Source organism: Arvicola amphibius, chromosome 1 (genome assembly GCF_903992535.2).
Source record: "Arvicola amphibius chromosome 1, mArvAmp1.2, whole genome shotgun sequence".
NCBI classification, from domain to species: Eukaryota; Metazoa; Chordata; class Mammalia; order Rodentia; family Cricetidae; genus Arvicola; species Arvicola amphibius.
In genome coordinates this window covers 179,713,012-179,737,517 of record NC_052047.1, presented here as the reverse complement: position 1 = coordinate 179,737,517, position 24,506 = coordinate 179,713,012, and the positions used below count along the sequence as shown (strand labels likewise).

The 24,506-nt window shown below is 37.2% G+C and overlaps 2 protein-coding genes across 3 annotated transcripts in view; one reads left to right on the top strand and one right to left on the bottom strand.

Moving 5' to 3' along the window:
- Nucleotides 1–3,109: 3,109 nt before the first annotated feature.
- The window catches only part of LOC119808461 (cytochrome P450 2C26-like), a 37,019-nt gene continuing 15,622 nt past the window's right edge, over nt 3,110–24,506 (bottom strand). The window contains exons 6-9 of one of the 2 annotated variants that reach the window (XM_038321009.1): nt 22,942–23,083; nt 21,675–21,862; nt 17,515–17,656; nt 3,110–3,259 (exon numbers count right to left, since the gene is read on the bottom strand). In XM_038321009.1, coding sequence (XP_038176937.1) covers nt 3,219–3,259; nt 17,515–17,656; nt 21,675–21,862; nt 22,942–23,083 — 513 coding nt within the window. In that variant the 3' untranslated portion in view covers nt 3,110–3,218. Of the gene's footprint in view, nt 3,260–7,614; nt 8,155–17,514; nt 17,657–21,674; nt 21,863–22,941; nt 23,084–24,506 lie in introns of those variants that run through there. The other variant, XM_038321001.1, reaches the window with a different exon arrangement.
- On the top strand, nt 11,415–13,862 carry LOC119819766 (deubiquitinase OTUD6B-like). Its single transcript, XM_038338083.1, is given in 2 exon segments — nt 11,415–11,530; nt 11,532–13,862. Coding segments are annotated over 2 exon segments (984 nt in total). The 3' UTR covers nt 12,400–13,862.

The following is a 24,506-nucleotide window of genomic DNA, read 5'->3' as shown; positions in this document are numbered from 1 at the left end:
GGAGCTCAGTCCGGTGCTCCAATGTGGGGCTCTGTCTCTATCTCCTTCCATCGCCAGGTGAAGGTTAAGGCTCACAGTGAGCCCGTCCATGCTGTAGAGTTCACATTCATTGCCGTTGTCCTTGGTTTCTCAGTCCTACTCCACCGTCAGCCACATTCAGAGAGCCCGGTTTGGTCCCCTGTTCCATCAGTTCCATTCCAACTGGACTTGGAATGGGTCTGATGGAACATGCGACCAAATCGGACTCTCTGAGGGTGGCTGATGGTGGAGGCTGACAGAGGAGCCAAGGACAATGGCGATGGGCTTGGTCTCTATGACATGGACGGGCTCTGTGTGAGCCTTGTCAGTTTGGTTGCTCACCTTCCTGGACCTGGGGGGAGTTGGGAGGACCTTGGACTCAACATAGTGTAGAGAACCCTGATGGCTGTTTGGCCTCAAGAGGGAGGGAGTGGGGGTGTGGGTGGAGGGGAGGGGAGGGAAGGGGGAGGAGGAGGGGAGGAGATGGCAATTTTTAATAAAAAAAAAGAAAAAAAAGGAGTTATCATGCTTGTTATGATTAAGCAGTATCTCATAAACTTCTTCAGTATGGGAAACTAACTATCTTCTTGATACTTGCTAACATCACATTTTATTAGTCATTCTTAAAGTGGTTCTGTCAATTCCCACTCTCTCATTTGTTTGCACTTGGGTTTTACTTAGTTTACTTACCTCTTTACTGAGGCAAAATTATTCCAATTTGTGGATGAGAACCTGGGCAGTGCAGATTCAGAACCCTGATAAAATTAGAGATGAAGATTTTAAGTAGAGTGGAACTTGAGAGTCTACCACCAGAGCCTCACCGAGTTCCCTGCACAGAAAATCAATTCTTAAAGACTTTGTCCTAAGGTTCAATAGTGAACTTACTCAGTGGCAATGGAAATAAGCAAGGATCTAGTAAATAATGCCATAATTTTTGCTACATGGATTTCAGAACAATTTGCTTTTTGTTATACATAGAACATTAGTGACTTAAACTCTTGGCTATTTCCACAATCTATAACACAGTAAGCACTAGTTTCTATCTGCCTCTCATTACTATAAAATTCCCCAAATAGCACACTACATTTTGGACAAAACAAGCTCACTAAATTTCTTTAAAAACAGCATCATTTACTACCTGCAAAAATGTTTTTTTCTTTCTCAGTTCATCCATTTTTCCCCTGTGATCAGGATTTATACAGTGTTTTCCTCTAGTGTGCAAACAATAACTCCCTTTTAAAGAGGTGACAGCCTTTAAAAATATGTTATTACATCCATGAATTTTATACATTGCATTTAGTTTATATTCATCCCTGCCCAATCCTCATAGATTCAACTTTCATTCCATACCCACCAACTTTGTGTCCTTATTTTTTAACCAACCAAGTCTAGTACATACTTCTTGGTTTGTTATGTTTCACCTAATAGTGGACATACTCTTAAGAAAACCAATCCCCCTATTTCTGGCAGCTTTCAATCACTAGGTACCTTTTCATCTAGTGGTGGTGCATCGAGATCAATGCCATCAAACACATACTTGATATCAGTTTGGCTTGGACTTCTATATGCTGTGTTTGCTGTCTCAACTGTTTGAGTTCATGTATGCTGTTACCCATTTTGTCTGGAAAGAACTTATTCATTGTATTTATCCATGATCTCTGCCGCTTAAAACACTCTGGCCCCAGTTCTGTAGTAATCTTGAGTCTAGGAATGTGATGATGTGTAAAAAAAAAGTCACACTCAGTACTGAGCACTCTGCAGTCTCTTATTCTCTGCATCTTTAATATGTGTGAGTCTTGTTAATTGTCATTTAATGTTTGTAGAAAAAAACCAAAATGTACCACTAGGGTTCAGTTAAGTACTATATACCTTTAAAGTGTGGTTGACTTTGCCCTAGCATCTATAACATATCTAGCTAAGATTCTTGGCCCTGATAATGGCATCAGATTTGGGTGCTATCTTGTGGAATCTTACTTAAGTCCACTCAGAAATTGGCTGGCAATTGCCACTATATTCATGTCATTATAGCATTTGGGCCCCAGTCTTGTCATACTCTTTGCCACAGGGTTCACAGCTGGACCATTGTGGTGAACACAATTCTTTTCTATTAGTCTGTATAGCAGCTTAGAGTTCTATCAAATTTAGTAAGTATAGATGTATCTTCCACATCATATGCATATATAAAAAGAGTTCAAATGAGTTGCTCAAAATTGTGGTAACAAGACCTCTATTAGTTAGCATTGGATAGCAAATAAAAAGCTTCTTGCCAGGCACAAGTTATTTTTACTTGAGGTTTTGTCAAGTCCCATAGATCCACAAATATTACAGATTATTGCCATGTCCTAAGTTATTCTTTAAAACTCAGTGGTAAGCCTAAATGCTACCCTACCAAAGAATGGACAAGGAAAATATGGTACATTTACACAGTGGAGTACTACACAGCAGAAAAAATTATAATGACAGCTTGAAATTTGCAGACAAATTGATGGATCTAGGTAATATCATATTGATTGAGGACTAGACACACATTATATCTTTAAACAGGTCATAATTATGCCTAGAACGATATAACTCTTCAATGTACAGTTGAAATGCATTATGAATATAGAATAGGTGGCAATGTCCCTCGAGGGACATTTATGTAATATCTCAAACTGAATAATGGAAATTATATTATATATATTTGTTTAAATTCATAAACACACACATATATGTATTTATGTGTAGATATAATCATTTGCACACATACACACTTCAAAAAGTATGGCAGGTATTAAAGTGTGTCTTACTGTCTCAATATCCAGATTAAAGACATGCAACTTACTGACTCAATATAAAGATTATAAAAATATCTTTTTGTTTTAAATTAGGAAAAATCTCTCACTTTCATGCTCTCTATTTTTGGAATATAATTTAATTCTAGATGTAGTCAAGTTGACAACTAAAAATAATATCACACCTGCTTCCTTTTTATAAATGTTATACATATACCATATTTATATTTGCATGTTTTAGGTTATATATATGAGTGGGACAACATAATACTTGCCTTTTCAGGTTTTGAGAACTTCATTTTGCATGATGATCTTTAGTTCCATGTACTGTTCACAACTTACATGATTCCATTCTTCATTATAGGTACATATAAAGTCCCATTGGAAACATAGTGATGCCTTCCAAATTTGTATCTTTTTTCTTCATTAATAATCGTGACACCCATATTTGTATATAATATGTATTTCTAAAAATATAAAAACCACACAATAACTTTGTTAAATGTTATTTTTATGTATGTTTGTGGGACTAAATATTTGGTATTTGCTACACCAATATGTAAACCTTTCCCTGGAGAAGAAATAGTTATTTCTCACACCCTCAACATTCTTTTTTAATTTTAATTAATTAAGTTAAATAACTGTCTTTTCTCATTTAACTACCAATCCTAATTCCTGCTCCCTACCGTCCTTCAGCTCACTCTACCTTTCTCCTACCCCACTCCCTATCCATTCCTCAGAGAGGGTAAGGGTTCCCATGGGAAGCCAACAAAGTCTAGCACATTGCTTTGAGACCAGACCAAGTTCCTCCCCACTATATCTAGGCTTAGTAAGATATCCCTCCGAAAAGAGTGGGTACCAAAATGCCAGTACAAGCAGTAGGGATGAATCCTGGTCTCACTGCCAGTAGCCCCACAGTCTGCCCCAGCCATACAACTGCCACCCACATTCACAAGATCTAGTTTGGTCTTTTGCTGGTACCTTTGGTGTCAGGCCAGAGTCGGTGAGCTGCTATTAACTCAGGTAAGTTATTTCAGTGGATATCCCCATCATGGTCTTGATGCCTTTGTTCATAAAATTGCTGCTCCTTCTCTTCAACTTATCTTTGGGAGCTCTGCCCACTGTTATGCTATAATCTGCATCTGCTTCCATTAGTTGCACATGAAGATTTTATGATGACATTAAAGATAGTCTTCAACTTGACTACAGGACAAGGCTAGTTCAGGCTCCCTCTCCACAATTACTTAGGATCTTAGCTGGGGTCATCCTCTTAGATTCCTGGGAATTTTTCTGGTGCCAGGATTCTTGATAGCCCCATAATGGCTCCCTCAATCAACAATCCTCTGTCTTTGTTCTCCCTCTCTGTTATTTTCCCATCTCGACCCTCCTGTTTCCTCAAGTTCTCCTTTCCTCTTTTCTTCTCCCCTCCTTTTTCCCTTCTGCCCTCCCTTCTCCCCGCACCACCCAATGCTCCCAATTTTTCTCAGGAGATCGTTTCTATTTTCCCTTCACAGAGTGATCTATGTGTTTTCTCTTAGGGTTCTCCCTGATACCTAGCTTCTTTGGTGTGCTGAACTATAGGCTTGTCATCTTTTGCTTTACATCTAATATCCACTTATGAGTGAGTACATACCATGTTCATCTTTCTGGGTCTGAGTTACCTCACTGAGGAAAATTTTCTCTAGTTCTATCCATTTTCTTGTAAATTTCAAGATGTCATTGGTTTTTACCACTGAGTAGTACTCCATTGTGTAAATGTGCCACATTTTCTTTATCCATTCTTTGATTTAGGGGCATGTAGGTTGTTTCCAGGTTTTGCATATAACCTGCTTACATTGATGTTTTTTTCTGGCACCTTTATGTATGTCTGTATTTGGAGACAGATGATTTTAATTTGCCTTTACCATAGCATATCTTACTTTCTCCATATATTGTGATTGATAATTTTTCTGAGTATAGTAGTCAGGTCTGGCATTTTTGGACTCTTGAGTGTCTGTAACATATCATGCCAGGCTTGTTCTGTTTTAAGAGACTCCAGTGAGAATCCATTGTTATTCTACTAGAACTGTCTTTATGTAGTTTTTGTGCCTTTTCTATTCCATATTTTAATATTCTTTCTTGGTTCTATAGTTTTGAGGTTTATTACTATTATTATTATTATTATTTATTTTTATTATGTGGTAAAGGGATTTTCTTTTCTGTTAGAATCTATTTGTTGTTCTATATGACTTTGTACCTTGTAAATATCTCTTTCTTTGGGTTAGGAAAATATTCTTATATAATTTTGTTGGAAACATTTTCTAGGCTTTTGAGGTAAGTTTCTTCTCCCTCCTCTATACTTATTATTCTTAGGTTTGGTTTTTTCACAGTAATCATATTTTCCTAGATCATTTGTTTTAGGAAGTTTTTAGATACAAAGTTTTCTTTGACAGTTCCATATCTTCTAATATATCTTCAATGCCTGAGGATCTCTTTCCATTCTCTTGTATTCTGTTAGTGAAGATTACCTCTGTAGTTCCTGTTCAACCTCTATTTTTTTTCTTTTTTTAGAATTTCCTCTGTTTTGTTTTCATTATTGATTCTATTTTCATTTTCAAGTTGTGAACTGTTTTATGCATTTCCTTCCTCTGTATGTTTATGCTTTTTTCATTTTGTTAAGGGATTTATTATTCTTTTCCTCCAATTATTTATTTGTGTTTTCTGGATTTATTCATTCCTCACCATGTTTGTTTTCCTGGATTCCTGTAAGGAACTTATTAATTTCTTACTTTAAATAACTAACATTATCTTCTAGTTGTTTTATGGTATTCTTCTTGTGTTACAGTTATGTTGGAATAGTCAGGACCTGCTGTGGCTCTATAACTGGGTTCTAGAGCAGTCACCTTGTTCTGTCTGATATTGTGTTCTTAAGCTAAGAACATTTGGGGGTGATTATAGGTTTAGATACTAGTTTCTGGATTTGTCTTTTGGGGGTAGGTGTTTAAATACTTGATTAATATTTTCTCTCTGTATTTTCAGAGACTGTAGACTGTATTGGTTATACATAGTTGATTTTGTTATTTGATCAGCTGGAACATTCACAGGAAATCTTCTTGACTTGGTGTTGTTTCCCTGTCCTGCTCAGCTGGAGTATTCTCAATGAATGTCTACTAGTGGTTGGAGGCTAGGACGATGGGATGAACTTAGTGAAAGAAGGTTGAGAAAGAAAATCTTTGTGATTCACTGGGGGTGGGATTATGAAGGAAAGGGAAACATCAGGAATTTTCTTGCTACACAGCTGGGTCTGAGTCTGAGATATTTTACCCCAGGAGCAGAAATAATGGTATAAGTCTCCTTTCAGTCTACTTGTTGCCCTGTGGAGCAAGGCCCTTGGAATATCAGGGAGTACCTGGTAGGGCTGGGAGCTGGGATAAAGCAAGGACAGTGAAGGAGATTAGAATGGGAAAACTGGAAACAATGTAAGCCAGAAGGTCCCGGTCGAGCCTTATGCAAACATTAAGAGGCCATGGATGCCAGCTAGATTATACAGGAAAATTTTAATTTACCATAGATGGAGAAAAGAAAGGAACAGATTTACATGATACATAGCTACAAATTTATACCAATGGAAAGTACTAGAAGTAAAATTTCAACCCAAGGAAGTCAGCTACATTCACAAAATCACAGAAAGTAGATGATCTCACAGTAGTAAATCCCAAATAAAAGAAAAGCAAAGACAATAATATCACCACGAACAAAAAGTAAAATAAGAACCATGTCCATGGCAAATCATCCCAAAAGACATTGGCCAAACAGATCAAGCTCCATTACATTTCTCCTTTTTTTGCTAATTAAGAGGGTTCTAAGTCAACATAAATTATATGCAGCAAGAATTATCAAGTATTATCCAAATGAAAGAACAAAATGAGCAAAAGTGAAACTACGATGAACAAGAACATCATCAAGCAAGAAACACATTCTAAATATTCACCCCATAGGTAATACTCCAATGGCTGTCCTATTCTGAAGAGTCCAAGTTTGTACCTAATATGCCTTTAGCTAAGGTACAAGAGGTTTGTAACTATAACTATCTAGTCTTCAACCCCAACAAAGCCCTGAGAAGGAAAATAATATTACCTGAATAGGCAGAAAGTCCAAGCAAGTGACATCCAATAAAAAAGTAAGAAATAACAAAGTGCAGGCCGCCTGGACAGACAGCCAATGTTTCTCTGTAACGTTGGGGCATATAACTTAGGCTATAGGCCTAGAATATTATCATTATTATATTCAGCATCACCAGTGTGCTGTGCAAGTGCTTCCAGTAACTGTAGGGGATCCACAGGCAAAGAGCTTTCTCACACCATCCTCTTCAATAATTTCTTTTGCATATGTGTTCTGGGGAAGAGTATAGGCCTATGTGTGTACATGATAACAGACTGCTTATACAAGAGTGAGTATTTGCCTCTTTGTGTGTTGTGTGTGTATGTGTGTGCACCTGCATGATCATGTGGAGGTCTGAATTCAGTCTTTGGTGTTGTTACAGGGTATCCCAGTGTGACTCAGTGCTTGGCAATGATACTGGATGTTTTGGCTCGATCGAGGGATGCTTTTGACTCAGTCTCCCACTGTGGTATAAATAGTAATCACCACCAGGTCTGACCTTTAGGTTTTGTTTTGAATATAAATGTATGTACTTGAGCCCTGTATGAAAAGAACATTGCTGTCTGAGCTGTCTCAATAGTATTCCCACTTTACATTCTGAAAGTTTCTTGTTATACAGTCTAGCAGGACCTTTGGGAACTCCTTTTTCTTTCATCTCTTATGAAAACTGATGGAAAGTCTGTTGAAATCAGAAATACAAATTTAATATGTTATTTTCAAGGACATACAGGAGACACAAACATGACTGTGAATTATTATATAGTTGGACACTATACATTTTATGTGGGAGCCATGTTAACAACAGGTTTAGCTACATGTGAGTTCAAGGGATAGTAACAGTGCTATGGAGAATGGCAAATGTCTTTGACGATGACTTCAGAGACTGTAAAATGGAGAACTGATGATGTCCGTGGGAAATTAGAGAACAGAAGCTGTGAGAATGTGGAAGGACACTGTATGCCTTCTGGGAAAGTGTTAAATACAAGCTTTGAGGGTGATTTCAGAGAAGAACACAGCAGGAACCAGGCATCTGATCTTCATTAGATGGGAATGAAGCAGAGCTTGAAAGGAGGAGGTAATACAGCAAATCCATTGTACACTGGGGCAGCATTGATATCATTCGGGGGAACCAGAGATTTCAGCTTGAAGTTCTGTAAAATGGTGGTCAGGAACAGAAACAGCTCCATGCGGGCCAGACCTTCTCCTAAACACACTCGTTTTCCTGTGGGGGGAAAAAAGTCAAAAAAAGGTAACTATGCCTTGTATGTGAGTGAGTGTAGGATGCAGTATGTTTGTAACTAGCACAAGAGAATAAGGTAAGTGCTGAGTTATTGGATGTGTGGTTAGTTGTATGGGTGGGTTAGAGGACAATTGCTTAAGCAAATAAATAAAGGTGGCGAGTCAGGAGCTGTGTAATCCAGTCTCAGATCAGCATATTAAAAACAAGTTCTATGTGTCTCTGCAAGGGAAGTACAGTGGAGATGGTTTGTCACTTGTCAGGAAACAGTGGACCTTGACACATAGAAGGATAGTGACATATTTGCTAGGCTTGTGTGCACTTCTCTCTTTCATTATATTGGTGAATCTTTTGGTGATTTTTAATTTCACTTTGGCAGTCACACGTGCCACAGCTATAATATTTCTCTAGAAACTCCATTCTTTTTCAAATGGTTTCCCCTAAGATTCAGCAGGGGGTTAACACTTCTCAACTGCAATGCCTTATTCTGGAAACTTTGCTGACTCAGTAGAGGCAGTAAAAATTAACTAGATATGCTTTCTTATTTATTTTCAGGAAAAGGTAGATAGTAATATGATGTGGAATGGTTTTCTGTTTTAATAAAGAAACTGCATTGGCCAGCCCTTAGTTGGGTGGAGTAGACTGAACAGGAAGAAGGAAGTGAGGTAGATGGCTCAGTCAGATGCCACGCCTCTCCTAAGTGAGATAAATCGCCATGCCTCGCCTCTCTGGGGCAGACTGCCATGCCTCTCCTCAGGGAGCCAGACACGATGGAGCCAGCCACCAGGTCAGACATGCTAAATCTTTCCCGGTAAGACACCACTCGTGGTGTTACACAGATTGTTAGATATGGGTTAGTCAAGATATGAGTAAAAGGCTGAAACTAATGGGTCAGGCAGTGTTTAAAAGAATACAATTGGTGTGTTGTTATTTCGGGGCATAAGCTAGCAGGCGGCCAGGGGCAGGGTGACGGGAAGCCGGTCCACAGCTCCTCACTACAGTAATACACTGTGAAGAAAGGAACTCAGAACGGTAATGGCTGGAAAGAATGGGTTCATGTGAGGAAACAACACCTGGAACATTAACCATACCTCACAGTTCTGGGAAGGAGATTGATGTAATCAATACATAAAAAAGGGAATTACACAGTACCAACAGTTGAGAATAAGTTCCCTAGATAGCAAGCATTAATGGTAGGATACGGTATACTACAAGAGGACAAAATATAATGCAAAGTCTGGTATGGATAAATCATTTTTTACCACACCCAGGAGCAATTAGTTGGTGGAAGAAGAAAGGTACAGTGGAATGGGAGAAGAGTGTGTTGACAAAGTTTGTCTTTTATAGAGCGAATGAGAGCAATAGAACCGTCTTGAAGGCCAGGAAAATATATAAAAGCATTTCCTACAGACACAAAAGAATTGCCCAGGTTCAAATATTGCTGTCCTTAGAGCAATGTACCCATGTCTATAACCTTTAACTTTTAAACTGTGACTAGCTGCATATTTGCTGCAAGAACAGTATGTGCTTGGCTAAATAATTAGTTAAACTTGCAAAAGTGCCAGACTCTATGCCTAGACTGAGGTTGTATAAGGGATGAGGGAATGTGTTTGGGCAGTAGATACAGGGATAAAAGAGGTTTTTATGATGACTATGATGTGATTCTTAGAAGTCAATAATAGAAACCATTAATAAAATTATTCATGGAATCCTGGTAGAACAACCTCTGATAATGTGTAAATAAAGATGGCTTGTGTTATTTGGTGCTACTTGTGCGTAATCATTAGCTAGTCAATAAGTGGCTCTGAACTTGGGGCTTGATGCTGGCACTGGAGTACATGTTTTTCCCAAATAACATACGATCTTAAGAAGTATATTGTTGAAGACAGGTTATCCAGAAAGAAAAACAAACCAGAGGAATGCATGAGCTATGTAATTATATAGCAACATAAATCAAATTAGCATAGCAGATATTTTCTGATCATTTCACATAATCATTGATAATCCACCTTATTCTGAGCAGTTCGTGAACCTTTCTCTAAAACTGAATACATACATGGACACAAAGCATTTCTCAACAGATGCAAGAAAGTTAAAAGCAGACCTTGCAAACCATCTGATTGTCATGGACTAAAGATAAATACCACCACCTAAAGAAATGATTGAAAGTTTAAAAACTCATGGAAACTGAACAAATCTCTACGGAATGAAAAATGGGTCAAAGGAGAAATAAAACGGTTTTAAAGTTGAATAAAAGTGAACACTGAAAACTAAGACCCACGATGAAGTCCCTCCTACGAGGTTAAGTCATAGACCTAATTGTCCAACAAAAGAAAAACAAGGGAGAAAAAGAAAGGTTGGGAAAGAGAAAGAGATACAGAGAGAATGCACATTAACTAAATGGCACACCTGAAAGCTCTAGAAGAAAATGAAAAAAATAATATCCAGGAAGTAATGATGGAAATAATCAAACTGAAGGCTAAAATGAGTAAATATAAAAAATAACAATACAAAGAATCTGTGAAAGTTAGAGTTGACTCGTTGAGAAAAACTATACAGTTGATAAACCTTTAACAAATATATTAAATGGTGAAAAGAACCAACCTAATTTACTAAAAGTAGATTTGAAAATGGTATCAGAAAAAAAACACTGAAGAAAGTCAGACAACAATAAGGGCACAGTGCAAAAATATGTATCCAACTAAATTGGAAAACCTAAAAGGCAGATACAAATTTTTGATATATACAACTTACAACAGTTAAATATGGTTTAAGATAAGAAATTTAAATAATCTTATGACTCATAGTGGAAAAGAAATAGTAATTAAAAGTTATCAACCAAAACAAGCCCAGGGTCAGATAGACTCGGTGAAGAAATTTATCAGTTTCAAAGAATAGTAAATAAAATTGACTCCAAACTATTTTGCAAAATAGAAACAAAAGGAAAATTGCCTAATTATTTTTTATGAAGTCACGATTACCCTGATATGGAAACCACATGAAGAGCTAACTGAAAAAGGGAGTTACAGCCTGGGAGGGGTGGTGAGGGCTTTTGCTCAGCACTCGGTAGGCAGAGGTAACAATGTTTTTATACATTCAAGGCCAGCCTTGTCTACAGAGCAAGTTCCAGGAGAACCAGTGCCTTTATAAAGAGAAACCCTGTCTCAAAAAACAAACAAAACAAAACAAGGAGGAGGAAGGGTGACCTAGAGAAAGTATTATAGAATTATTTATCAATTTGCCTCATGACCATAAATGTAAAAATTCTCAATAAAATACTGGCACATCAAATACAAGAACACCGGCCGTACGCGGCTGGTGCTGCAAGTGTGCCCGGCCGCCCGGTCGTCATGGAGGAGGTCGGCCGAGGAGCTGGACGATGAGGAGCAGCTGCTGCGAAGGCATCGCAAGGAGAAGAAGGAGCTGCAAGCCAAGATTCAGGGAATGAAGAACGCTGTTCCCAAAAACGACAAAAAGAGGCGCAAGCAGCTCGTTGAAGATGTAGCTAAGTTGGAGAGAGAAATGGAGCAGAGACACAGGGAAGAGCTTGAGCAGTTGAAACTGGCTTTGGCGGAGAGTAAGATAGATTCTGTCGCTGTTAACACTTCAGACTTGGTACTTGAGAACCAGCCACCTCGGATTTCAAAAGCACAAAAGAGACGGGAAAAAAAGGCTGCACTGGAAAAGGAGCGGGAAGAAAGGATAGCTGAGGCTGAAATTGAGAACCTAGCTGGAGCAAGGCACATAGAGAGCGAAAAACTCGCTCAGATACTGGCTGCCAGAGAACTGGAAATCAAGCATATTCCATCTGACGGCCATTGCATGTACGGAGCGCTGGAGGATCAACTGAGAGAGCAGGACTGTGCCCTGACTGTGGCTGCCCTCCGGAAGCGCACTGCCGAGTACATGCAGAGCCATTCAGAAGACTTCCTGTCCTTTTTAACAAACCCCAGTACCGGGGGCGTGTACACTCCAGAGGAGTTCGGAAAGTACTGTGATGACATTGTGAACACAGCCGCCTGGGGCGGGCAGCTTGAGTTAAGAGCTCTGTCTCACATTCTACAAACACCAATCGAGATACTACAAGCAGACGCTCCTCCTATTGTAATTGGTGAAGAATATTCGAGGAATCCTTTAGTACTAGTATACATGAGACATGCATATGGCTTAGGAGAACATTATAATTCTGTCACACGGTTGGTGAACTCGACTACTGAAAATTGCAACTAGTTTACAAAATGTAACACTGTTTTATAGAGTGTGCCAGTCTGCATATTCCTGTCAAGTGCTAGATTGTTGAAATGCCTCTGAAAACACAGCTACCCTAAGTCAGTTTTATGAATGAATAAGCTTGCCAACAGGCTTTTTAGAAATCCGTTGGATTGACTTTAACCAGTGCCCTCTTAGTGGCATTCCTAGAACTTAAAGTAAATCTTGGAGAACATCATTCATAGAACAAGGTGTTAACCTTCTCACTGGGGAGTTTTAATTATTCAGGACGTTCTGATTTTGAATAATTTTTTTTTAAATTTTGACCCTACAAACATATTTCCAAAGTGAGTATTTGATATAATTTTTCTTAAAGTATGGAGATGCCTTCTCTGTCATGGTAGGGCTGTATTGTGATGTCAGCAAGTTTATTAAGGCTTGTGAATGAGCGTGATCATAGTAATTTTGGTATCCTAGATAAGCAAGGAGAAGCTTGTTACCTAGCACATCTCTGCAGCTAAGGAGGAACGACTTTTAGGGATCAGCTGAGTTCAAAGGGATTAGAGAAAATTAGTTGTAAATAGGTGTTCACTGTGTCCATTTTCAATCTTTTTTTTTTTTTTTTTTTTTTAGACAGGGTTTCTCTGTAGCTTTGGAGCCTATTCTGGGACTTCTTTTTAACAAATAAGAGATTTTCCTTTTCTATGTGTATAGCTTTAAAAACAATGACTTCTACGTTGTGTTTTTTCAGCTTGAGGCTGGAGTTATTCATACCTTCATTCTCTTCATAACTGATAATTTTTACAGTTTCTCCTTCTCAGTGGCTCTGCTTTTCCTAGAGCCCTTTCCCACTGAGAAGTACCCAGTGGCCTCTCCTTGCTCACTGTGCAGAAGGGTCACAGTCACATTCTTCTCCTGTTGTCCCTGCCCCAGTTTGTCCTAACAAGATCTCTGCTGTGCTCGCCTTCTAGGGATCAGAGAAAGCCTTGGCTGTAGGTTTTCTTGCTCCAGGTTGTGGCACTTTCCTTCACTCAAATATGTAATTATTATATTGTGTGTGTAGGTAAAGTTGAAGGCCACTGTTGAGGAGCCGAGCTGAAAACCAGTCCAGAACAGCTCTCTGTGGACTGACTTAGGTAACTAGGATTCCAGCTCTCTTCTAACAGAGTTCTTTGTGCGAGAGTTGTACCCACACTCGTGTGTCTGCTGTTCTGTAGCACAGTGCCATGGCTTGGGGACATAGCTCCAGGAGAGCCCTTGCTTATCGTGCATGAGGCTCAAGGCTCAATTTTTTGCACCAACAAACAAATTTATGAAAATGAAACTTTTTGGTTTCATCTGTTTTGTTCCAAGTTAGAACTATAATAAGATTGAGCATCACGTTTATAATATTTGGGCTTTTGATCAGTGAATACTGTCTATGAGTAAATAATGGGCTTATGATGTTAATAGCAGGCAACACTGGCAGGCTGGTTAGCAGGTGAGTCAGGAGTACTCTGAGCTCACTCCAGAAGACAAGACATCCTCTGCCTCCTGCACAATGTATTCTAAAGGTTGCCTGCTTTGTAACTGCTGATCTGTTTTTTTTCCTCTGAAATTTACAAAAGAATAAAGTTGTAAATTGAATGCTTTGAGTTTATTTGAAATAATATCTTCATGCTAAAATATCAGCATTGAGAATTAACAAAGCAAAATAAATATTGTGAAACTTAGTTACAGCAAATTCCTTTTTCAACAAAGTCTAAAATAACTCATTGTTTTGTTGTTTTGACAAGAATTTAAATGTACTTAATTATGTATTTCTGGTTTTTGTGTATATGTTTTATTTTAAAATGGCCAATGTATTTATGAATAAAGTGTATGGCCACCTTCTACCATTGTAGCTTTAAATAAAAAAAGTCTTTTAAGAATGGCAGATGCTAATGTAAAAGCAATGTGAGAATTAAATTTGCTGCTGCTGCTGGTGGTCTAATGGGAATCCCACGAGCTTTCTTTAGTCCGCATTGGAAACGTGTATGTCAAAATTCTGGAATTTGTCTTCAGCCAAGAATTTTGCCCACTTAAATATGTTTACAGACTATAAAAATAAAACAAAGAATGTGTAACTGTTATGAGCAAGGTTGCTTTGCTCATGTTATCTGATATTTGCCAAAAGAATAAATGATAAAGGAGTTGAATCAAAAAAAAAAACAAATACAAGAACACCTCAAAAAATTATGTACAATGTTAAAATAGGCTTTGTTTCAGAGATGAAAGAATGATTCAACATACATATATAAAAATTTGATTAACCATATAAACAAACTAAAACATAGCACAATGATCATTTCATTAGTGAAGGCTTTTTCCCAAAGAGAACATTCCTTCCTGTGAAATGTCCTGAACGAGATTAGCGATATTAGGAACTGAAGTGAACATAATATAGATGACTTAGAGTTAGTTCATAGACAAAGTCAGCCTAAACAGAAAATCTCAATGCATTTCTACTAAAATCAAGAACAAGAGAGGAATGTCCATTTTCTCCATATCTTTTCAATATAACATTTGAAGTATTAGTTAAAGTTTTAAGACAATGGAAAGAAAACAATGGAATGTAAATAGGAAAGAAAGAATTAAAAATAGTCCTTACATGTAGATGATATGATTATATCTATAAAACCCTAAAATCTACACCAGGACCAACAACAGCTGAAAGGCTCTTTCAGCAAAGTGACAGGATAAAAAATTAACACAGAAAAATCAGCCAGTTTTCGATGTACAACTGAGAATTGTACTTAGAGAAAAATTAATGAAAAAATGCTTTTCTCAATATTCTAAAACCATGAGAACAAGAACAACAAACATAAAAAACCCCAAACTAACCAAGCCAAAAAACATACAAGTAAGCAAACAAACAAACAATTTTAGGATATTTCTAACAAAATAAGTGAAAGATTTGTAAGCTAAAAACTTCAAGACATTGGAGAAATAGACAAAGATATCAGAAGATGGAAAGTTCTCCTTTGCTTAAGGGTCAGCATGATTAATACAATAAAATTGAGCACCATATCAAAACAATCTACAGATTCAATGCCATCCTCATAAAAATGCCAACACAATTGTTTATGAAAATTGAGAGGAGGATTTTTAGCTTTACATAGAATCACAAAAGAGCCAGAATAACTAAAAGTATACTGAATGATAAAAGAATGGCAACAAGAATCACTATCTCTAATTAAAAAATTATACTATAGAGCTATAGCAATAAAAATTAGCATGTTATTGGCACAAAAAGAAAGAGATTGAAGGGATCATGTTATGAGTTTGTTTTCAAAATCACTTGATCCATGAAGGATCATCCATGTCAAGCTATATATCAGAACATGCTCTGTATGTGTGAAGATGCAATATTTGTGACCAGCAACCTTCTTGGTGGAGTAGCAGGGATCCCAAAGATTCCAATAGAGACTGCTTCCACAACTACATGATTCCATAATATCATGGTGACCTGGAAATTTCTTACACCTAGACCTAGGAAACATCACATATATATATATATATATATATATATGCGCGCGCGCGTGCACACACACACACACACACACACACACACACACACATTATTCACTCTTTTCTTATAAACAATTAAACATGTTTGAATGTGTAGGAGAACGAATATGTCAAAGTTACTTGTTTAGGAAGTTCAGAGGATGGCTCCAGGTCTCCTAGAGTAGGGAATACAGGTGGTTCTGAGCTTTCCAGGGTTAGTGCTTGGCATTTGATTCAGGTTTATGGCAAAGGAAGCAAGTTCTTTTAATTGCTGATTCATTTACCCAGCCCTTTATCACTTTTGCAAAAATGTCTAACATTAGCCAAAATCCCAGCCAGGACTGGGAATATGCTAAAAAAGTCTACCCTCTAATGAAGAGATACGGGCAACTAGAGGCTACTCAAAGAGTTGATCCAGTATTCAATCATGAATTCGGCCACCTGTGGGTTATTCATGCTTCAGAGTATTTCAGTAAACTTGAAGCACACCAGCAGGACATAGTGCAATCAGTGCTTTAAGAACATGTTGCATGGCTGGGGCAGACTGAGGGGTTACTGGCAGTGGCACCAAGATTTATCCCTACTACATGTACTGGCTTTTTGGGATCCTATTCTCTTTGGATGTATACATTGCTCAGGCTAAATATAGTAAGGAGGGCCTTTGACCTTCCACAAGGCAATGTGCCTTGCCCTTTCTGAAGTTTGGTTGGGGGTGAGGTGATAGGGTTTGTGAGGGGAATGGAGGAGGGGAGAGAGTGGGAACTTGAATTGGTATTTTTTTTTTATTTTTTAAAATCTAATGAATTAAAAAAGAATGAGAAAAGGGGTGGAAAAAGGAAGAGGAATAAAAGCAATGTATAAAAAAAGAGCGTGTATGAAGTTGTAGTAAGGAGAATCGTGCAGTGCAAGAGTTAAAGGCACTTGACGATTGGTTGAAATATAGGTGTGTCATTGTATGCATATATAAAACTCACTAAGAATGAGATTGTAAAATGATAATAATTTTTGGTTTTGTCTTTCATTTATGTCCTTTGTGTCAGATAGAATGTCGTAAATTACAATGTTGATTCATATTTGTGTTTTATATTTGAAGTCTTAGAGAGAAAACTCTTGCATATTTCTCGCTAGCAACTGTCTTGGTCAGGGATGGGTGATTCTCTCTAACCACAAGACCGAACACATCAACCTCTTTTTCATCTGCTTCCCTGAGTGGGCTTCATGCCACCGGAGCTTTTCTGTATTTTTTTTAAATGTGTTACTACTTAGCTGAGCCGGGAGAAGTATGAAACAACAAAAAAGTAAAATTATGGCAGTCTTTATTTAATGGTGATTGTTCAAAGGCTAAGTGACATTTATTCTCTATGATGATGACTTTTGCATCCCTGAGATGTACATGTAATAGAAGCCTACAAATGGTATAACCACTAGCATTCTTTATTGTGTGTGAAGTGTAACCTCCAAATTTGATTCCAGCAGGGAAGAGTGTCAATGACAGTGCATAGGTTCTAATCACACACAAAATACAATTCTATGAGTCCCTTAGGTGTCACTGCAAAATTTCTCACAGCTTTTTGTGTCACCAAAGTCATGAAAATGAGGTTACATTACCTGCTGAGAAAGGCATAAAGTAGTCACTTTTCTTAAAGTTTCCTTTTGCATCCAGAAAATGACCAGGATCAAAGGTCTCTGGATTGGGGAATTCGTTGCTGTCATACAACACTGATGATAATGATGTTAATATGGTCGTTCCCTGCAAACAATCACACAAAGACATCAAGTTACAAAAATATCATGGTTCTAAGAGACATAAGGGAAACAATTTTCATCTTTTCTCCATAAAGTAGGTACAAAGAAGATCAGGGACATTTCAACAGACAGAACATGCAGGGAACAGGGAAGAGACTGAGTCAAGCCACAGTGATGTGGCTAATGTGCCTCTACTGAATTTGAAGTCAGCACTTAGGTTTTGGTAGTAATCCTTCTGAGTCTGTTCCCTTTCCCTGCACACTTGGACATGGGTGTTTCAACACCTGCTGCTCTAGTTTATCAGTTGCTTTATATAAGTACATGGGTCATGATATCATGTGGAGAGCTGTACTGTATGTAAATAGCATAGGAACTCATTCATGATGGAACACAAACAGAGTCTAAACACACAAACAGCACTTGGTTTCTCTCATGGACAGAATTCAGATATAGATGCATTCCTACAAGTCAGCGAAGGAATGGTCTGTTCTCACATATACTGTCTATGTATATAAACACACATATGTAAGCAGGAGAGATGCTGCTTTAAAAGGGACCAGAACTAATAGAACATAAAAGGAAACAATGTAATTCTTTTTAATTTATTCTTTCATATTTTGTATCCTCATCTCCTTCCAATCCCCCCAGTCCCACAATCAACCCCCTCTTTCAGATCCACTGCCACTCTGTTCCCCTTCAGAAAAGGCGGGCCTCACAGAAATGTCAACTGAGAAGGGATAATAATATGCAATACAGCTATGCAAATATATCCATATCAAGGCAGGGCGATAAAACATAATGGGAGGAAAAGGGTACCAAGAACAAGAAAAACTGCCAAAGATACCTGCAGCACCAGTGTTTGGTGTTTCTTTAGAAATCCAAGATAAACAACCAAAGCATACTTTCAGAGGACACAGTGCCGATCCATACAGGCTCCATGATGGCTGCTTCAGTCTCTGTGAGCTCCTGTCAGCCCTCCTGAGCTAATTCTGTGGGCTGTATTCTCCTGGCCTCCGTGACTCCTTGGACTCCTACCATCCTCCCTCCTCCAACTCCTACCATCCTCCCTCCTCCTCTTCCACAAGAATTCCAAAACTCTGCCTAAGGTTTCGCTGTGAGTTTGTATCTGTTCACATCAACTGCCAGAGGAAGTCTCCTAGATGACAACTGACCTATACAGTAGATTATCTTTAAAAAGCATTATTATTTTTTTGCCAGTTCATTTTCATTCTACCCTAGGTCTCTGGGTCATTTAATTGTTTCCTGTGCATCCATTCAGGCAGCATTTGACTTGGGTCTCCTCTCCTGGCATGGGACTCAATTAGACTTGTCATCGGTTGGCCACTCCCACAACTTCAAAGCTATCATTACCCCATAACATCTTGTAGGCAGGACAAATTGTTGGTCAAAGGCTTTGTGGCTGAGTTTGTATTCCAGCCCCTCACTGGAAGCTTTGCCTGCTAACAGAAGGTGGATGGTTTAGGCTCCATAGCCCCTGTTAATAAGAGTCCTAAAAACACACTTACAGATTCCAGGGATTTTCCCCTGAACTAGGTTTCCACCATGAACCACAAATGCCACCAAATTTTAGCCATCTTGTCCCTCGAACTCTTCTTCCATTACCCCACACACATGATCCCTCCTTTTCCCATTCCCAATAGCCTTCAGAACCCACCAAATCTATTCTACTTTTCTTCCCAGGTTGATTCATGTATTGCCCCTTGAGCCCTTCTTGTTATTTGCCTCTCTGGGTCTGTGGATTAACAGTTATCTGTTAACTAATAGCTACTATCAATTTATAAGTGAGCAAATACCATGTTTGTCTTCTCTGAGCCTGGGTTACCTTACTTGGGATGATTTTTTTAGTTGCATCCTTTTGTTTGAAAATTTTATGATATAATATTTATAGTAACTTATAATACTCTACTGGGTAAACAAATCACACTTTTTCTATGGATTCTTAAATTAAGGACAACTTATATTTTTTTCCTGTTAATGGATCATATAAACAAAACTTCTATGAACATATTTGTGCAAGTGTAGTTTTGGTAGGATCTATCATCTTTGAATATTTGCCCATCAAGTGGAAAATTTGGTTCTTGAGGTAGACTGATTAACAATATTCACAACAACATGCATATTAATTTCTGTAGTGTATTTAAAAGTTTGTACTCCCAATAACAATGTAGAAGCGTCCCTATTGCTCCACATTCTTGCCAACATGAGTTGTCTCTTGTGCTATTGATCTGACATTCTGACAGGTATAAGATGAAATCTCAAAATCCTTTTGGTTTACATTTCCCTGATGGGCAGGGATCTTGAAAATTTATGGTTTGCTCAGTCACTCAGTGATCCTCCACTGAGAATTCTATATTTACTCGTGTATCCTATACTTAAGTGAACTTTTTTTATTTCTTATTTATAGCTTTTTGAATTCTTTATATATCTTGGATTTTGGCTATCTGTTAGATGTGGAATAAGTGAAAATCTATTTCCATTCTGGAAGCTTCTGTTTTCTCCTATTGAGGGTGTCCTTTGCCTTAGAGAAGTTTTTCAGTTTCATGAGGTCCCATTTATTAATTGTTAATCTTAGTGACTGAGCTATCAGTGTCCTGTTTAGAAAATTGTCTCTTGTGCCAGTATAGTCAAGGCAAATACGTATTTCCTCTTGTATCAGGTTTAGTGTGTCTGGTTTTATCTTGAATTCTTCACCACCACTTGTTTTGGTAATCAGTCATCGCTGCTTCACTTTTTAGTCTATTTACTCTTTAGTTATATAGAGAGTCATAAACTGAGTGTTGTTAGATTGTGCTAGACCTCAGTACTACAAGCCACAATTCATATCTCAGGAATATCCTTTTGCCACAACTTAATTAGATAAAAATACTTCCTTAATTATCCAAAGACATTGGTTTGACAGCTGGATATTACAGTTACATTAATCAGAAATGAAATGTTCCCTTAGATCAGTCGTACCTATTAACTCACTCAACTTTATCACATATTTATGTCAACTTCATCTGTGCTCTAAATGAATCATGAATTGAAAGCATAATTTACATTTTGAGTTTCCCTACTCCCTTCTAGTCTCTAATTGCTCACACATTCTAAGTGTACTGATAAAATTTTAAAAACACTGTATTTCAGTGAGGTTAGAAATTGAAACCCAGTTTTATTTCATGCAATCTGAAATTCATCAATTAGTTCAATAATAACATAAGCAATAGTGAATAAAAAAGGATTAAAAATAAAAGTATACATAAAATATGTGGAAAAATTAAGTATAATTTACCTTCTACATACATTTTCAGATAAAGCATTTGTTCAACTAGGAAAATATATGAGTGTTGTAAAGAAAGATCATTATAAGCATTATATCAATTTTTACAACCTTATCTAAAAATACAATATCAAGAATATTTACTATTCATTGGAACTCAAAGAAAATATCTCCAAACTCAGCAGTGAAAACAAATCATTATGGAGAAAAATCAAAGCACAGGTAAAATATAATATATTTTTTCTACTGTTTGAATAATGCAGGATATAATCTCCTTCAACATTTTCATTAATTTTTTCTTCATGAGAAAAACCACAAAATTTTCTTGGGTGAATTTGAAAGAAAATTGGAAAATACATGTGGAAATTTAAAATCCCAATCTTCGTCCAAGCAAAATATGAAAGGCTGATGGAGGAGAGTTATCTGTCTATGTTTCTTTCATTTAACCAATAGAGGCTGAAACTATGGGCCAGGCAGTGTTTAAAAGAATACAGTTTCCGTGTAATTATTTTGGGTAAAGCTAGCTGGGTGGCGGGACACAGCCCTGCCGTTTCTTTCTACAAAAGGCAGAGAAAAAGTAGAATTTTCACTACTGTGTCCCTGCCTGCTGTAGGACTGCCTTCTTTATTATGAAGCAGCATAAGGAACCCAATAAAACAGTGTGACTCAGAGGACTGGAACCACACTGTGAACCTCGGAGCATCATTAGCACAGAAGTAGAGTAAGGAAAAAACAAGCTTACCTTGGGGATGAGGTAGTTCCTGAATTTAACATCACAGGTCACTTCATGGGGTAGGTTGTTGGGGGCGATATCAATGAATCTCTGAATCTCATGAATCACGGCATCTGTGTAGGGCATTTGCTTCCTGTCCTGCAAGCAGGGACTGCGTTGTCTGCCAATCACGCAGTCAATCTCTTCCTGGACTTTAGCTGGTTAGGAGCAATGACAAATGTTGAAATAGAGAAAAGCAGCAGGGTATGTGTGGGTCTTTGTACAGTTTTCCTCCAGTTATCTTCTTATTAACCATCAGTGGGCAGGTTCAACACAAAACACTACTAAGAAATACATTTGTATTTTAACAACAACTGTTTTTTTATATACTCAAGTATAAATAATATTGAGTTATTGGTATGGAAAAAGAAAACATCAATTAAACCCACATCCTATTTATAAATGCACATCTACTAATAATGAACACAAACATATCACACACATGTCAGTACACATGTACACATGCATCCTTTCACTTCTCTATATCTTAGATTATCATACTTAGTAATATGGATACTCATTGTAGAAAGAATTGCAGGTACATAAATAACATTCCCTATAACAAATATTGGAGTTAGGTTTTATTTTGATTCATATTTTCATTAATGCATGTCTGGCATTTTTCCTTTTGTCAGTTACAATTACTTAAAGGCATGTGCCAGCACCACCAGACAGGAAAACATATGTTATGAATGAAAGAAAATATTGTTCAGCAGAACTTTTATGAACTCTGGTAAAACTTCCAAATACTGATTTGAAATCATAATTTCAACATCGTTGAAAATGTATTTCTAAATGTCCAAACAGTCTTGATTTCTTCACAGAATGTAAAATTTTACAGGAAAAATCATAAAATACTCTGATTACTTATTAACTTTTGTGAGGTGAGTTATATTTTTTTACCACATAACTAAATTTATCAGAATAAAGAAAGTAACTATAAGAATTCATCTTTTCAGAAGCCTGAATTTGGTGAAAAAGTCAATATTCAGCCACAGCTCCATATATACGTTAGGTGCCTAGCACAGACTGCCTGCCAGGGAGCTCAGATGAAGGACAGTCTTTGATGGACATTTCTTCAGCTACAGTTTCTTCATTTTTCTCAGTTATGCTCCCCTTTGCAGCCAGTGGAACTGCAAGTTAAATACTGAGATTTTTGAATAACAGCACACAAGGTACTGGCAGCATCTTGCCAGCATCTTCCCAGAATGCTTTGATTTACCACACACAACCTCACCTGTGACATGTGGGTGCTTCAGCAGGAGCAGGAGAGCAAATCCCATTGTTGTCTTTAAAGTATCTGTTCCACCATGAATCATATTACTCAACGTGGCTGTCAGGTTTTTATGTGTATATATTGATTGCTGATTGTGATTCTCCTAAGAATGATTTGATACTGTTATCTAACAAATTCTCTCCTGCCATATCTAAGCTACAATAGAATATACAGTATTGTACAATTGTTGATAGCACAGATTCTAGAAGGTACAGCAGTGACTTTTCAGAATAAATGGCATTTTGGAGACTGTGGTATAGATATCTAAACTTCATTATTCATACATAATTCCTGTTTCTTAAAATTGCACTTCTAAGATTATATACCTGTGTGTGTGTGTGTATGTGTGTGTTTGTGTGGTGTATGTACAATGTTGAACTGTAAGACTATAGAAAATATTAAGAGAAGCTGATTTTGTTTGTTGTTTATTTTCTCAAATTAAAACATGTGTTTGAAGAATTTATGTTTCATTTTATATGGACATAATAAGACTCATTTATAAAAGGAAAGCTTATATACTAAACATGGTAAGAACATTGACAAGTTGACTCTAATGCTTCATGTCTACTGTTTGACAACAACATGAGGTTTACAAGTCTCTTCATACCTGAGTTCATAAGATTTTATTTAAGGCATTCATAACTAGTTTTTCCCTTAAACAAGAAAGCACAATTTGAATTAGAATAAATAGGAGAATTGGGGACATAATGCTACCTTTTCAAAGCTCTACCAAGAACTTCCTTTTCAAATATTCTCAAAGATTTTTATGAACTAAGTATAGCTGTACACTCATTACTGAGTTCAAATTTTTTAAAAGAGATGAAGCACAGCTAGCAAGATTAGGTTCCCAGTCAAGATGATCTATGTCCATTCCATTAGGGAGTCAAATAGCAACATGATCTATGAATTAAGGAAGGGGGAATGATACATGTACAAATGAGATACTAAGTCATGAAGATAGAACATAACCCAGTCATGGCCTGTATGGAATAAAGCAGAAAGATTGAATAATGCATTTGACTAAGCTGTAAAGATGCTGTGCTACAGAATTGTCAACAATGTTACGTCTTGAAATGTTGAGGCAAGTCCAGAAATAAATCATCATTATTTTAGAATTATCAAACTGATAACATTTTCATGATTACTAGATTATCTCCAGTGTATTAATATTGTATTGCTAACACTATTAAAATAGTTTACCTTCCCTTTATTGCAACTGCCAAAGAAGCTCATCTATTTCCCTTCATAATAGAGTTCCATGTGATTTTCTAACCATAAATTGACATTGCTTATGTCAAAATTAACTTTAATTAACTCTAGAGGATTATACTTAAAAACTAACAATTATATTTATATATACTTAAATGCATTTGGAGATATACAGTGGTGCAATTTTGGTTCATATCTCGTTAGTAAAACCACTTGTTGAGTGTAAGGATTGCTCAACAAAGGGAACACATGCATGCTAGTGGAACCCTAGCTTCCTACTTTAGTGAGGAAATAGTTCTAAGAGAACAGCACCCTAA